Genomic DNA, 16101 nt, shown 5'->3' on the forward strand with positions numbered 1-16101 from the left:
ACAATCATTTACATTTATAATTCTGGTTCAGGCACAGTGGCTGACATCTATAATCCCAACACTTTGGGAGGCGGAGGCAGGAGGATTGTATTAGGCAAGGAGTTTGAGACCAGCCTGGGCAACATAGTGAGACCTTGTCTCTACCAAAAAATAATTTAAAAATTAGCCAGGTGTGGTGGCATGCACCTGTAGTCCCAACTACTCAGGAGGCTGGGATGAGAGGGATGCTTGAGCACCAGAGTTCAAGGCTGCAGTGAGCTACAATCATGCATCTGCCCTCCAGCCTGGGTAACAGAGCAATACCCTGTCTTAAAAAAAAAAGATTCTGAGACATTAAAAAAAGTTAACTTTTAACACATATTTTCTTAAATAGAATATGACAGTTGAAATTTATAAAATTATAAAAGTAATATAATCACATTACTAAAAATTTGGAGACTAAACATCAATTTTTTTTCTAGAGAAAAAAAAAATCTATACTCTTACCACCGTGAAAGAACTACTTATTGCTTTGGTAAAACATTTCCTTCCTATATTTATTCCCATCTCTATCATAAAATATTCATAGCCAAAATCATAATAAAATCAATTCTCTGATGCTTCTTAGTCCTCTTAAAACAGTAACTGTGGGTTAATGGAGGAGGAATTAGGAAACCTGCAGTTTCATTACAATTCGTTCTCAGAATCTGCAAATGACTCTAATCAAGAGGTTTTTTTCCCATCAGTGAGCTTTTCTCCAGCTCTGCAAAGGCAGTGGAGCTTGCCTTGAATACCTCTCAAGATGCAGAGATAGGAAATGGTTTATGTAACATGGAAACCCCCTAGCTAAATGGAATATGAATATTCCAGCTAGGATACAAACAAAAAAAATTTTTTTAACAAAACTAAGGGGAATTATTTGCAAGAGTTGGGGTTGTTTGAGTTTCTCTTTGCTATGCTTGATATTTTTGATTAGGGGACAGGAAAAGTTATCTTCAAAGAGAATTTTATTAGAAAATGGCTACAGAAATTGAGGATAGGGTTTAGCTGCTTCCTAATCTTGAAGCTCAATTCAATCTTCAGTATAACACCAGAAAATAGATGAAATCCTGCTTTAAAAAAATAATTAGGGTTATTAATACTCCAGAGGGCAGGCCAGGAAATGCTTAAGATGACAGATTCCATTCTGTCCTGCAAAACCATTTTTTCACTCTTGTAAATGGATATTCAAGCCAGTCACGTACGTGTTATTAAGGATAGCAGGCAGATCTAACAGAACAATGTCTGGTCTTGGAAATGGATAGGTCTGAATTGATCCTCACAATTAGAAGAATTAAGTTAAATCCTGATAACTGAGCAAAGACAGATACCGGACTAAATGTAATGTAGTTACTCAATGCCAGTGACAGATGATCCAGATAAAATCCACTAGGTCCATTTTTGCTTTAAAATCTTCCTTGGTCCACTAAGAACTTGGGAAGAAGTGGTATGACAAAGGAGATTTTCCTCATGTGCAGCATGGATGAAGCAAGTGTACCTAATATCTTCAATGACCTACCTATCCTCTCAAAATCAAACCTAGTTTGATCCTGCTTTACAGAGAGACTAAGTGTCGATGATGGCTAAATTGGTGGTTTCTGTGGCCTTCAGAGCTCGTTGCAAACAAGACTTGGATCTTCTCCTCTATTTCATGCCCTCATCAACCATGCTTGCCTTTTCATTTTTCTCATTCAGTGCCACCTTTCCTGCTTTTGCTTCACTAATCGGTGTGCATTCTGCTGGCAGGTGCCACGCGCCTATGGATCACAGGGCTGGGACTGCCTCACTTTCTTTTTTTTTCACTCTGTATGCCTTTGCATATGCATAGCTTAGCTCTGACGTATAAGTGAGAATGTGGTATTTGGTTTTCCATTCTTGAATAACTTCACTTAGGATAAAGCCCTCCAGTTCTACCCAACTTGCTGCAAAAGACATTATTTCATCTTTTTTTATGGCTGAATAGTATTCCATGGTGTTTGTGTGTGTGTGTGTGTGCATGTGTGTGCATGTGTGTGCGTGTGTATACACACCATATTTTCTTTATCTATCCATCCATTAATAGGCAATTAGATTGATTCCATATCTTTGCAATTGTGAATTGTATTGCAATAAACATACACATGCAGGTGTCTTTTAAGTATAATGACTTCTTTTCCTTCGGGTGGAAGCTCAATAATGACATTGCTGGATTGATAGGTCTACTTTACTGCTTTTGGGAAATCTCCATACTGTTTTCCATAACGGTAGCACTAATTTACATCCCCACCAACAGCGTATAAGTGTTCCCTTTTCACTGTATTGGCTCTGACATGTATCGTTTTTTGACTTTTTTTTTTTTTTAATGGATTGGAGGTTTCAGTGGGACGGGAGAATCACAAGGAATCAGGTGTTCAGAGGAATGTATTGAGTAGAGGTGAGGAACTAGGATGTTGAAAAGTAAAAAAAGGAGAGAAGGAGAGGAAGAAAGGAAGAAAAAGAGGGAGAGAGAACAGGAATATTGCTTCATTCTAAAAATGGGTATTAATAAAGGCCGATCAATATTTTGTGTATTTAAAATGGAGAACTCTATAAATATTTATTGAGTTTACTTGTTCCGGATCTGAGTTGAAGTCCTGGATATCCTTATTAATTTTCTGTTAAGAAATTGACACTTTCTTGCTCTCTATACATCTCTCATAGCCGTCAAAGCCCTGCTCCAACCAGATTAATCTAAAATTTCTAAACCAAGCTCAACTAGCATTCTTTCCCTCTAAGTAAGTTTTTATCTAATACACACATGGCAAATATATTTATAGCCTATATTCAAAGTGTTAAGTACAAGAAGCAGAGGATAGAATGATAATTTTGTCTGGTAAAGGGGAAGGAAAGAATCAGGAGAGGAAAAGCGGTTTTAAGCCGGGTTTTAGGATTTGCTGTTGTGGGTGAAAAAGAGGAAGACAAGAGGTGTGAAATAGCATGGCATGACAGGGAAATAGATGGATAACTAATATTAATAAAGAGATTGGTGCTAAGGAACAGTTATGGATGAAGGAGCTAGGAAGGCAGGTAGGGACTAAGGATCGCGAAGGTGAAGAGACTTGTATTTGTCTTATATACAATCATAGTAAAAGCTAACCATAACTGAGGGCTTATGACGTGCCACACCCTGTGCCAAGTGCTTTCTGTGACTCACTCATTTAAGCAAACAGCAACCTTATGAACTGGGTTCTATTATTATTTACATTCCAAAGGCAAAGAAACTAAGACTAAGAGAGAGTAAGAAACTTACTTAAGGTAAGATTTGGACTTTTCTTTTGAAATATAACAACCAGAGAGCAACATTTAAAGGCAGGAAGCACAAATAGGAGGCTCCTGACTTCCTTCATGTGAGTGAGACTGAGGGTTTAAGTTAGTGCGGGGGGACAGGAGTACAGTGGAGAGCATGACCTCAAGAGCTAAAATTAAGACTTGGTTTTGCTAGTGGCTTAGGCAGTGTAGGTGTACGAGAGGGAGGAGTCCAGGAGGTCTCCCACATCTGACAATGGTGACTGAGGGCCATTCAGCAAGGCAGGTAATGTGCACTCGGGGGAACATCTGGTGAGTGTGATGTGATAAAGCCAATTTGGGAAATATTGAGATTGAGGTTCCCAGGGGACAGGCTTCATTCTTTCATTTATTTAATATACATTCTTGCTTATTTGCTATGTGCCAGAACTGTGCTAAAACACATTCTGTGTGCCCAGAGAGCTCACCTTTATAGAGAAAATAGACAAGCAACTAGCTGTTATATAGATGTTATGATAATAAAGATAGTAACAGCATCCATTCATTAAGTGCTTATCAACGTCATTTGCTAAGTGCTTTTCTTTTCTTTCTTTTTTTTTTTTTGAGACAGAGTTTAGCTCTTTTTGCTCAGGCTGGAGTCCAGTGGAGCGATCTTGGCTCACCACAACCTCCACCTCCCAGGTTCAATCCCAGCCTCCAGATTAGCTAGAATTACAGGCATGCGCCACCACGTCCGGCCAATTTTGTATTTTTAGTAGAGATGGGGTTTCTCCATGTTGGTCAGGCTGGTCGTGAACTCCTGACCTCAGGTGATCCAACTACCTAGGCCTTTCAAAGTGCTGGGATTACAGGCATGAGCCACTGCACACAGCCAGCTAAGTGCTTTTCTTATATTATCCCAATTCACACAACTGTTTTAGGTAAATATGTGAAATTATGATGAGAACAAATACTTATTTGGTACACACTATGTGCTGGGCACTATTCTAAACATGATACATGCATTCACCCATTTCCCCAGCAGTAACTCTATAAGGCATTAATATCCTTATTTACATATGAGGAAACTGAAGCACAGTCTAAATAACTTGCCTAGGTTAAACCGCTAACTAATAAGTGACAATGCCAAGATGTGAGCCCTGGAAATCTGGGCTCGTTTTACAGGTTACAAAACTGAGGCTCTAGGAAATTCAAGCAATGTCCCCCCAAAAATCAAGCACCTGATAAAGGGTAGAGGTTTTCCAAGCTCCTGCTATTAATCCCTTAGTAAGTGCAATTCTCAAGGTCCACATGACACGATGGTGGCACAAAGGAGATAGCCAGCAATGCAGTCAATGGGGAGTGGTGAGGAGCAACAAAAAAGCTATCATCACGGAGGACACGCCTTCTTTAGCTCTCAAAGAATAAACTAGGGGTTCCCTAGATGGATAAAAGTATCTGGAGCACAGGTGGAAAGATGGTCACTAAACAAGAGAAGGGGTTCTTCTTTCTCTCAAGCCAGGAGGGAAAACAGTTAGAATAGGTACAATATAGATAGATTTGTAGATATTCACATTCATATTTCATAACTTCATTATTCTCCCTGAAGTAGGAAACAAGGTCATATGCTGAGAAGAATTAGAATGAAGCATCTTGAAAACAGTGAGGATTTGGATGATTATTGGGTAGAACTGGAAACAGAGTTGCCCAGGGATATATTAGAAAAGGACATAACCAATTGGCCACTCACAATTTTCATGTTTGCTTTAGACTTCAAAGATTCCAGGTAGGTGACAGCTCTAGGGCCCTTCCCCACCACTTGCTCCCAGGTGACAGAGTTACAATGAAAGTAAGTCTCAGACATCTGTTAGCAAAGTGGCAGAAAAACAGGCACCAGTGGAACAGGACAGAGAACCTAGAAATAAATCCATGCATTTACAGCCAACTAATTTTCAACAGAGCTGCCAAGGACATATACTGGAGAAAGGACAGTCTCCTCGGTAAATGGTGCTGGGAAGACTGGATATCCATATGCACAAGAATGAAACTAGACCCCCCAGCATATACAAAAATCAAATAAAAATGTATTAAAAACTGAAATGTAAGACCTGACAAAATAAAATTACCAGAAGGAAGCATTGGAAAAATGCTTCAAAACATTGGCCTGGGCAAAGATTTTTTGGGTAAGATCTCAAAAGCACAGGCAACAAGAGCAAAAATAGGTAAGCAGGATTACATCAAGCTAAAAAGCTTCTACAAAGCAAAACAACCAACAAAGTGAAGAGACAATATACAAAACGGAAGAAAATATGTGCAAGCCATTAATCTGACAAAGGATTAATAACCAGAATACAAGCAACTCAACCCAGTAGGAACAACAAGAACAAAAACTTATTTTAAAATAGTCAAAAGATCTGAATAGACAGGTATGTTAAAAAATGCTCGATATTGGCTGGATGCAGTGACTCACACCTGTAATCCCAGCACTTTGGGAGGCCAAGGCGAGTGGATCACGAGGTCAAGAGATCGAGACCATCCTGGTCCACATGGTAAAACCCCATCTCTACTAAAAATACAAAAATTAGCTGGGCGTGGTGGTACGTGCCTGCAGTCCCACCTACTTGGGAGGCTGAGGCAGGAGAATCACTTGAATCCAGGAGGTGGAGGTTGTGGTGAGCCGAGATCACACCACTGCACTCCAGCCTGGGCAACAAGAGTGAAACTATGTCTCAAAAAACAAAAACAAAAAAACTCAACATCACCAATCATCAGGGAAATGCAAATCAAAACCACAATACAATATCATCTTACTCCAGTTAAAATGGCTATTACCAAAAAGACAGAAAATAACAGATGCTGGTGAGGATGTGGAGAAAAGGGAATGAATGCTCAGACACTGTTAGTGGGAATGTAAATTAGCACAGCCACTGTGGAGAACAGTATGGGAGTTCTTCAATAAACTAAAAACAGAATTAACATATGATCCAGCACTCTCACTGTTAGATATCCAAAAGAAGGTAGATATGGAATCAACTTAAATGTCTATCAATGGACGAATAGATAATCTGGTATATATACACAATGGCATATTATTCAGCCATAGAAAAAGAATGAAATTCTTGGCCAGGTGTTCTGGCTCATGCCTGTAATTCCAGCACTTTGGGAAGCCAAGGTGGTAAGATTGCTTGAGCTCAGGAGTTTGAGGCCATCCTGGGCAAGATGGCAAAACCCAGGCTCAACAAAAAATACAAAAATTAGTCAGATGTAGTGGTGTGCACCTACAGTCCCAGCTAGTTGGAAGGCTAAGGTGGGAGGACTGTTTGAGCCCAGGAGGTCAAGACTGCAGTGAGCCATGACTGTTCCACTGCACTCCACCTTGAGTGACAGAGTGAGACCCTGTTTCAAAATAAATAAATAAATAAAATTCTCTCATTTGCAGCAACATGGATAGAACTGGAAATTAAAGTGAAATAAGCCAGGCACAGAAAAGACACTCTCACTCACATGTGGGAGCCAAAAAGTTGACCTCATGGAGGTGGTGAGTAGAATGGTGATTACAGGAGGCTAAGAAAAGTAGGGGGAAGAGGGGAATGAAGAATGGTTGGCTAATGGGTATAAAAATACAGTTGGAAAGAAGTTCTAGTGTTTAATAGCATAGTAGGGCAACTATAGTTCATCAGAATTTATTGTATATTTCAAAAATAGCTAGAAGAAAACATTTTGAATGTTCCCAACCCAAAGAAATGATAAATATTTGAGGAGATGGATACCCTGATTTAATTATTACATGCCGTATATATGTATCAAAATATTACATATACCCCATAAACATCTATAACTATTACGGATCAATTTTAAAAGCAGTCATACAGCCTGTTTCTAGAGGATGCACCTTGCACAGAAGGTACATTCAAGGCAGATGTCACTCATTCTGGCAGAAGGATCAGAAAGCTTCTGGTCATATCAGGTAATTAAGTATGTTATCTATCATGTATGTAAGATGCAGGATCATAATAGAATCCTAAGCCTAGAGTGCTACTTCAGTAAGAAGTTAGATTCCTGGGCTTGCCAAATTCAAATACCTTTTTAGTGCAAGGGTGGAAATGCTGTATCATATACCTAACCAGTTTATATATCTTGAAGACTAGTAGGTTGAAAACTAAAGTTGAGATGTCCAATAGGCAATTAAAGCCACAGATCTCAATTTCAGTAGCAAAACTGGAGCTGCACATAAAAGTAGGAATTGTCAGCATATGAGTCCTGGTAGTCAAAACCATGTAGGGGAAGAGATGCCCAGTAGAAAGAGTATAAAGCGGGAAACAAAATAATGAATCTTAAGAAAGTCCACTATTAAAGGTATAGGCAGAGGACAAGAAATTAGAAAAGGTGATTGAAAAAGAAGAGTTAGGAGGAGGAGAACTAGTTAGGAGGAGTCAACAAGATTTGGCAAAATTGTGACGGAGAAGAGAAGAGATTTGGCAAAACTGTGATGGAGAAGAGAGGAGAAGACCATGAACTCAGGCAGCAGGGATAAAGTTTCATAAGACAAGTAATGTTTCTTCGGTGGCTGGAAGGAGGACAATGAGGATAGATGTGGATGGAGGCATGTTTGTCGGTCAGTTGACAGGATTATTGCATAATCACCCCTATTTTCTCTATGAAGTAGAAGATAATAGCACTTTATAGGGTGTCTTGGACAGAGTATTTCATCTCTTTAAGATCACAGACGCAGAAATAAAAGAATCTGATGAAAGCTAATGATATAAGTGGAAGACAACTTCAACAAGCCTCTAATATCGCATCTAAGTACCTACTGGCCCCCATGGCCACAGACAGCTTTTTCTCTTATTCCATGCTCCAAGCAATAGTCAAACCCTCCTATTGTCTACACAATTCCATCATTCTCAGTGAGTCAACTGTATCATTCCAGCAATTCTCTCTCTTCAGGATAGTTTACATCAGTGTAGAAAACATACGGTTATTTTTTCCATTAAAACGAAACAAAACAAAACAAAAATCAAACCTAACTTGATTCTACTTCCCTTCAACTTATTCCTGACGTCTCTTCTTCCCTTTATAGCAAAACTTCTCAAAAGAGTTGTCTATTCTTGTTTCTCTCTCTCTATTCTATGTTGAACCCACTTCAATCAGACCTTTGCTCCCACCATTCCATTCAAACTGCTTTCATTAAGGTCACTAATTATCTCCACATTACTAAAGCCAATCGTCAGTTCTCAGTGCTCATCTTACTTGACCTATCAGCATCTGTCACAATTCATCTGGAAACGCTTTCTTCACGCGGCTTGTCACACACCCCGGGATCCTTCTACCTCACTGCTCACTCCTTCTTGGCCTCCTTTGCTGGTCCCTCCTCTTGTCTCTACGCTCCTAAGTTTGAGCATCCCCATTGCAAACCTCCTCTCCTAAGTCTGAGTGTCCCCTGTTCCTCTTCTCCTCTACTGACTTAGATTTTTAGAGCTACTAAGCCTGCTATTTATACTTCCTGAATAGCCTCTTTGGCTGTTAGCAGTTAATTTGCAAAGCTGTTAGCCTATACCTGTGATTCTCACTTGCTCTCCTTTTTAAAAAACAACAGTCTGATGAAGGCCTGAGGATGGCTCAGTGTATTGTTTCTTGCTGTTGGCCCCTACTCAGAAGTCTTCTTAGCTTCGCTCAAGGTTCTGGTTCTAGTTCCAAAGGCCTGGATTTGCTAGAAGACTGAGCTTCACATGAATAGGAGCGCTACTCTACTATAAGGAATATCTCGGGCCACACAGTGGCTCACACCTGTAATCTCAGCATATTGGGAGGCCAGGGCAGACAGATCACTTGAGGTCAGGAGTTTGAGACCAGCCTGGGCAACATGGTGAAACCCCGTCTTACTAAAACTACAAAAATTAGCTGGGCTTGGTGGCATGCATGTGTAATTCCAGCTACTTGGAATTGGACTTTGGGACTACTGTCTCAAAAACAAAAAAAAAAAAAAAAAAAAAAAATCTAGACACGAACAAATGAATAAAAACAAAACAAAACCAACAAAAAAAGAAATATCTTGGATTATATAAGTCCTTGCCTAGAAAGATCATTAGCATGCTCATGTGTGTATTATTTTCCCATTTTTATCTTCCCATAGTGTTGTGAGGTTGAAGATAAGATCAAATAAAAAATAATAAAAGAGGAGGAACTTTCCAGAACGCTCAGTGAGAGGCAGAGGAGCTGTAGCTGCCCTAGCTGTGCACAGCTCAGTGCTCCTTCCCACTCCCTCACACACCGACCTCAGCCCACTCACCGGCAGTAGAAGATGGTGAAAGAAACCACTTACTACGATGCTTTGGGAGTCAAACCCAATGCTACTCAGGAAGAATTGAAAAAGGATTATAGAAAACTGGCCTTCAAGTACCATCCTGATAAGAATCCAAATGAAGGAGAGAAGTTTAAACAGATATCTCAAGCTTACGAAGTTCTCTCTGATGCAAATAAAAGGGAATTATATGACAAAGGAGGAGAACAGGCAATTAAAGAGGGTGGAGCAGGTGGCGGTTTGGGCTCTCCCATGGACATCTTTGATATGTTTTTTGGAGGAGGAAGAAGGATGCAGAGAGAAAGGAGAGGTAAAAATGTTGTACATCAGCTCTCAGTAACCCTAGAAGACTTATATAATGGTGCAACAAGAAAACTGGCTCTGCAAAAGAATGTGATTTGTGACAAATGCAAAGGTAGAGGAGGTAAGAAAGGAGCAGTAGAGTGCTGTCCCAATTGCCGAGGTACTGGAATGCAAATAAGAATTCATCAGATAGGACCTGGAATGGTTCAGCAAATTCAGTCTGTGTGCATGGAGCGCCAGGGCCATGGGGAGTGGATCAGTCCTAAAGATAGATGTAAAAGCTGCAATGGAAGGAAGATAGTTTGAGAGAAGAAGATTCTAGAAGTTCATATTGACAAAGGCATGAAAGATGGCCAGAAGATAACATTCCATGGTGAATGAGACCAAGAACCAGGACTGGAGCTTGGAGATATAATCATTGTATTAGATCAGAAGGACCATGCTGTTTTTACTCGATGAGGAGAAGACCTTTCATTGTGTATGGACATACAGCTGGTTTAAGCACTGTGTGGCTTCCAAAAGCCCATATCTACTCTTGACAACCGAGCCATAGTCATCACCTCTCATCCAGGTCAGATTGTCAAGCATGGAGATATCAAGTGTATACTAAATGAAGGCATGCCAATTTATTATAGACCATATGAAAAGGGTCACCTAATCATCGAATTTAAGGTAAACTTCCCTGAGAATGGCTTTCTCTCTCCTGATAAACTGTCTTTGCTGGAAAAACTACTGGAGAGGAAGGAGGTGGAAGAGACTGATGAGATGGATCAAGAAGAACTGGTGGACTTTGATCCAAATCAGGAAAGATGGCGCCATTACAATGGAGAAGCATATGAGGATGATGAACATCATCCCAGAGGTGGTATTCAGTGTCAGACCTCTTAATGGGCCAGTGAATAACACTCACTGCTGGCATTTTATGTGCTGTAGTGAATGAGTAAGGATGTAATCATAATATGCTCACTACTTGCTCTTGTTTTTGTTTTAATCTACTATAGTAGTGTTTTAAAAAGTTAAATGAAGAATAAAGGCAAATATAAAAGCTCTGACTTCGCCCTGTATGTATGATGACTTCCGTGTGCAAAATGAAGTGTAATACCTGTAAAAACTACTTTACAAAGAAGTTCTCCTAGCATTGCTAGGCCAAAACTTGTAATTGACTTCAGTTATGTATGTGGATAAGCTTAGACTGAAATGCTAGGTATATGTATTGGCTTCGGGGTATGACCCTTCATTGTTAAGCTATAAAAGTAAAACTGTACTTAACTGGCAACAAGAAAACTGTAGAGAAGTGTTGGTCTATATAGTTCTTGTATTAAGTGGGAATCATTGTAATGCCTCTGCATTTATGCTATTGCCTCAACTGTTACTTGAAGATGGCATAATATATAATTTATCCTGTGGTATCAGTGATAAAAATGATACCTTTCTGTAGGAGGGGTTTATCATAATATGCTGCTTCTTGAAGGCTTGCACTTCCAAAATTGTTTCCTTCTGCTGTGCCATCCATATATATATATATATCTCCATATATATTTTGACCAGTCCTGGTTATTTGCCCCCCTCCTTGTCTGTGGACCATGATAAGCCCGAGTAGTGACTTCAGAGCTGGGTAACGTAGAAATTAAAGTGAAAAGAACTTTACATGGAGAAGTAATTTGCATGCGTAATATAGGAAGGTGTTCTTTAGGTATGTTACAGGATTACTTTAAACCATTTGACTTACGCTCCAAAGTAACTAATGTTGGTAGTATAGCAAATTATGATGAATAGCTTTAATTGTATGTTTAAAAGTCTCATATGTTCACATGCTTAAATCTGGGTATAAGAATTTAAGCAATTCTTGAAATGTATTGTCTCCTTAATATACTAATTACAAAGCACCTCCAATGTGTGTCACTACAGGCTTTTTTTCCCCAGATTATCAGTTTTGGCTATTAACTAAGATACATAACTTGATTTTAGCTAGTCTAAATGAGTATTTACAAAAATGCTATTGAACTATACTTTTTTTTTTTTTTTTGAGAAGTTTTGCTCTTGTTACCCAGGCTGGAGTGCAATGGCGCGATCTCGGCTCACTGCAACCTCCGCCTCCTGGGTTCAGGCAATTCACCTGCCTCAGCCTCCTGAGTAGCTGGGATTACAAGCACTCACCACCATGCCCAGCTAGTTTTTTTGTATTTAGTAGAGACAGGGTTTCACCATGTTGACCAGGATGGTCTCAATCTCTTGACCTTGTGATCCACCTGCCTCGGCCTCCCACAGTGCTGGGATTACAGGCGTGAGCCACCGCGCCCGGCCGAACTATACTTTAATATTAAATAGGATGGAGAGTAAAGTGGAGGACTCAGTAATGAGCCAAGAAGAGGGGGCTTAGAAAACTGCAAACATTGGAGTATGAGAAAACAAGTTCTTAAGAACACAAGTTTAAAAAGGAGAAAAACTGCTTAAAAAATAAAGTTCTCAAACCATCAAAAATAATAATAATAATAATAATAAAAGAGGCTCCTTTCTCACAGAATTCTCTCTTAGCACCAGAAGTAAAAACTGCTCTATATGTCTTTTTAAATGAGGAAACTAATAAGAGTTATAGTTAAGAAGGCTTTCAACTGTGAGATGTATAAGAAGCATTAGGTAAGGTCTTGCGGCTTTTATGAGACTACTAATCACATCTGCTTCAAACTGTTTGATCACTATCTTTATAATCCACCGGAGAACACATGAACACCTGAATTCTTATTATGAAGTGAGCCCAGTTTTTGTACCTACCTTATATTTTGAAGTGTCCCAGTTGTGGACTATGCGTGCTGGGATGAGAAAGCTGTCGTCCACGTGGCAGCTGCTGCAGTAATACCACCCACTGTAGTTGCACACCTTGGCTTTCCCATTGGAAAGGCCTATGGATCGCTGGCAGCCTGTTCAAGGAAAAAGAAAGAATCTATGATTGCTGTTGTACTTTTAACACCACAGAACAAGGTTATATTTCATTTACCTCAAGGTAAATGAAAGTCTTCAACGAAAAGAGAATAGAGTTGTACAGTTGTGTCCTGCTCTTCCTAGTATGACAGCCTGCGCCTTCACCTCCTAGGGTATTGCTATGCCATAAACTAGTGCCCCGTCTCGGGTCTCTTCTGATTCCATCTCTTCTGCATATAGTGCCAGAGATCAGCCTCTCTACAACCCTGCCTTTATCTCCTCACTGCCCTGCTCAGAACTCCATTTCCACCAGGCATTTTGCTGAGGGCTTCTCATATAGAATCTTCTTTAATCAGGACAACTTCTCTATGAGGAAGATATTATTGACTCTATTTTATAGATGAAGAATCTAAGATTTTTGTGAGGTTAAGTATCTTTTCTAAGTTTACCTAACCAAGAAAAAGCCAGAGTTTGGATTTGGCTCTAAAGTTGTCTGATGCTAAAATAATCCCCAAAACTGATATGTAGCCTTCCTTTGCTTACTAAATCACTGTAAGGAATTTGGCCTCTGATTGGATCTCACCTTTCTAACTTTCCCTCCCACTACTGTCCAATGGGAATGTAATCACTTTATTCCAGTCAGAGAACCCTCCTCACTGGTACCCAGATAAACACAGCGTGCTTAATCCACCCTCCGTACATTAACACGTATTACCTCTCCTTACACAGCACCCTATTCTCTGCTCTTTACTTCAACAAATCTTGCCTAAGACTACTGGTTGCCTACAAGAAAGTCCAAGAACTGTCTTCTACTGAGTAATGTAAATTCTATCACAACCATCCCCAAGGACAAAATCCTGGCAGATCCAGAACAGGTAATCAAGAATACACAAATAGCATCAATATTCTGACATTTCTGGTCTGTAGCTTTCATTTCAGAAATCCTTATATGTGGCCCATTTTATGGTTGGATACCAAGAACTATATAGATCAAAAAGATTTGACATTAAGCCTATTTCATGAAGTAGGGCAAAAATGAATTAATCTTTCCATACTACTACAATTACTACTACTACTACTAATAACATAATGATCAGTGTTGTAACCCATTTCCATTACAAGAAGGTCAAACACATTTATTTAACAAACTACCAGCCTAAGAAGATTCTGATTCACATGAATTCCATGAATGAAAGTACTGCAAGACTCAACAGAACTTTCATTTCATCACAAATACAATGTCATCAGTAATTAAGCAGTTTCTAGTGTATCCTCTGGAAAGAGAATTAGAGCTCATTGTTTTTAAATACAAGAGAAGTAGGAAGGAGGCAAGTAAATATATTAGTATTATGCTTCCAGAGCTTCATCCAGTTCCCTTCTAGAATGGCTATTTCTTTACTATTGAGCAGCAAAAACATCATAACAAGCTCCTGTTCTTCACACTGGCTAAGGAATGAGAAATGTGTGAAAGAAGAGTTCGAATCAACACACATGTAGCTCCTGATTGACAAAGGAGACCCTGCCACTGTTACAGCGCTGTGAATGTTGGAGTGCTGCTCCCTGCACTCACTGACTGCATTACTCATTTAGCATTTAGCACGTGCCTTTTGAAATTATCATGCCTTTTTATGAACTTGTCCAACCAGGACCACGCTAGAAACTTCTCAGATCTATTTTTTTATCCTCAGCACTTCACATAGAGCTTTACTCACAGGAGACAATCAATATTTATGTTGAAGGAATGATAAACTGAGTACTATCTGGCACATGCACATTCACATAAACTGTATATACAGAAATTTTAATTTTCCAAAGCGATTCCAAAACTGATCCTCTTAACCTGATCACCTGCTTCTCAAAACAGCCTTTCATTAATAGCCCTGTTAAAATATGTTGTCCATTCTAAGAACTATATATGACACATGTTCACATAGGAACTGTGGAACTGGCCAGGTGTGGTTACTCACACCTGTAATCCTAGCACTTTGGGAGGCCAAGGCCAGTGGATTGCTTGAGTCCGGGAGTTTGAGTCCAGCCTGGGCAACATGGTGAAACCTTGTCTCTATAAAAAATACAAAAGAATTCACTAGGTATGGTGGTAAGGGCCTGTAATCCCAGCTACTGGGGAGGCTGAAGTGGGAGGATCACTTGAACCCAGGAAATCAAGGCTGCAGTGAGCTGTGATCATGCCACTGCACTCTAGCCTGAGTGATAGAGGAAGGCCCTAAGAAAGAAAGAGAGAGACAGAGAGAAGGAAAGAAGGAAAAAAGAAAGAAAGGAAGGAAAGAAGGAAAAAAGAAAGAAAGAAAGAAAAGAGAGAGAGAGAGAAAGAGAGGGAAAGGAAAAGGAAAGAAAATGAACTGTGGAACAGAGTTCAGTGGAACTTAACATATCCTAGACAGTGGGATATTGCTGTTTCCAAAAATTAATAGACAAATTGGCTGACACTAAAATGACACTGAGTAGAATCCAATCTTTCTAATGACTTAAAAGGTGATCATGATCTTGCAGAAATTCAGGATCATCATTACAGTTTAAATTCTCACCACGGAACACTGAAAAAATAAATTTTGGATATAACAGACATCAATAAGCATTTGCTGGATATTTATATATTCCCTAGTAGGTGCTACTGGGTTTATCTGTCTATAATTTTAATGACCTTATTATAATTTTCTGGATGCAACATACATAGGCAATATTAAAATACACAAACCTCCATTTTAAGAAAGCCTATAGCCTAAGAACGTTCATATCAACTGGGCACAAAGATCCAAAGCTCACCGTGCTGGGGGATCAACTCAGTTAACTTAGTTAACATCTTCACAATCGTGCACAGGTCTCATGGCTCATAAAAGACAGAAAGGATGGATAAGGTCCATTCAGGTTTTAGTTTAGACAAAAGCAGCAGCACATAAACACCTACCTTTAGTCCTTGGGTGTCTTTACTTTCATACCTTTATGTAGAACCATGCTAACCTACTCTTGGTGCTGAAATCACCCTAATGACCCAGAAGTAGGTTAGAACCTGTCTGCATGCTCAAAACTACTTTAGACACATGGGGTGCAGACAATCACTAGTCTAACGGCAGGAAGCCTGAGTCTACGTAGGGACCACTGTGAGCCTGACCATCAGCCTCTCTAGGCCTTGCCTCCTCACCACAAAATAATGTGTTAGCCTTAATTGATGAATTGCCAAATTTGAGTGAGCAATGGAATTTTCTGGAGATGTGTGTGAAAAATGTGGACCCTTCTTCCCACTGAGGCGATTTTGACTCTGTAGATCTTGGGTAGGAACCAAAAATCTGCATTTCTAA

At 39.6% G+C, this 16101-nt stretch overlaps 1 protein-coding gene and 1 pseudogene across 8 annotated transcripts in view; one reads left to right on the top strand and one right to left on the bottom strand.

Moving 5' to 3' along the window:
- The window catches only part of PLEKHM3 (pleckstrin homology domain containing M3), a 242470-nt gene that overhangs the window by 151200 nt on the left and 75169 nt on the right, over nucleotides 1-16101 (bottom strand). For all 8 annotated transcript variants that reach the window (XM_078328319.1, XM_078328318.1, XM_035305489.3 and 5 more), the window contains exon 4: nucleotides 12638-12783. In XM_078328319.1, the coding sequence (XP_078184445.1) occupies nucleotides 12638-12783 (146 nt within the window). The remainder of the gene's footprint in view (nucleotides 1-12637; nucleotides 12784-16101) is intronic.
- Nucleotides 9549-10842, top strand: LOC100411651 (dnaJ homolog subfamily A member 1 pseudogene; annotated as a pseudogene).

This window comes from Callithrix jacchus, chromosome 6 (assembly GCF_049354715.1).
Source record: "Callithrix jacchus isolate 240 chromosome 6, calJac240_pri, whole genome shotgun sequence".
NCBI lineage: Eukaryota > Metazoa > Chordata > Mammalia > Primates > Cebidae > Callithrix > Callithrix jacchus.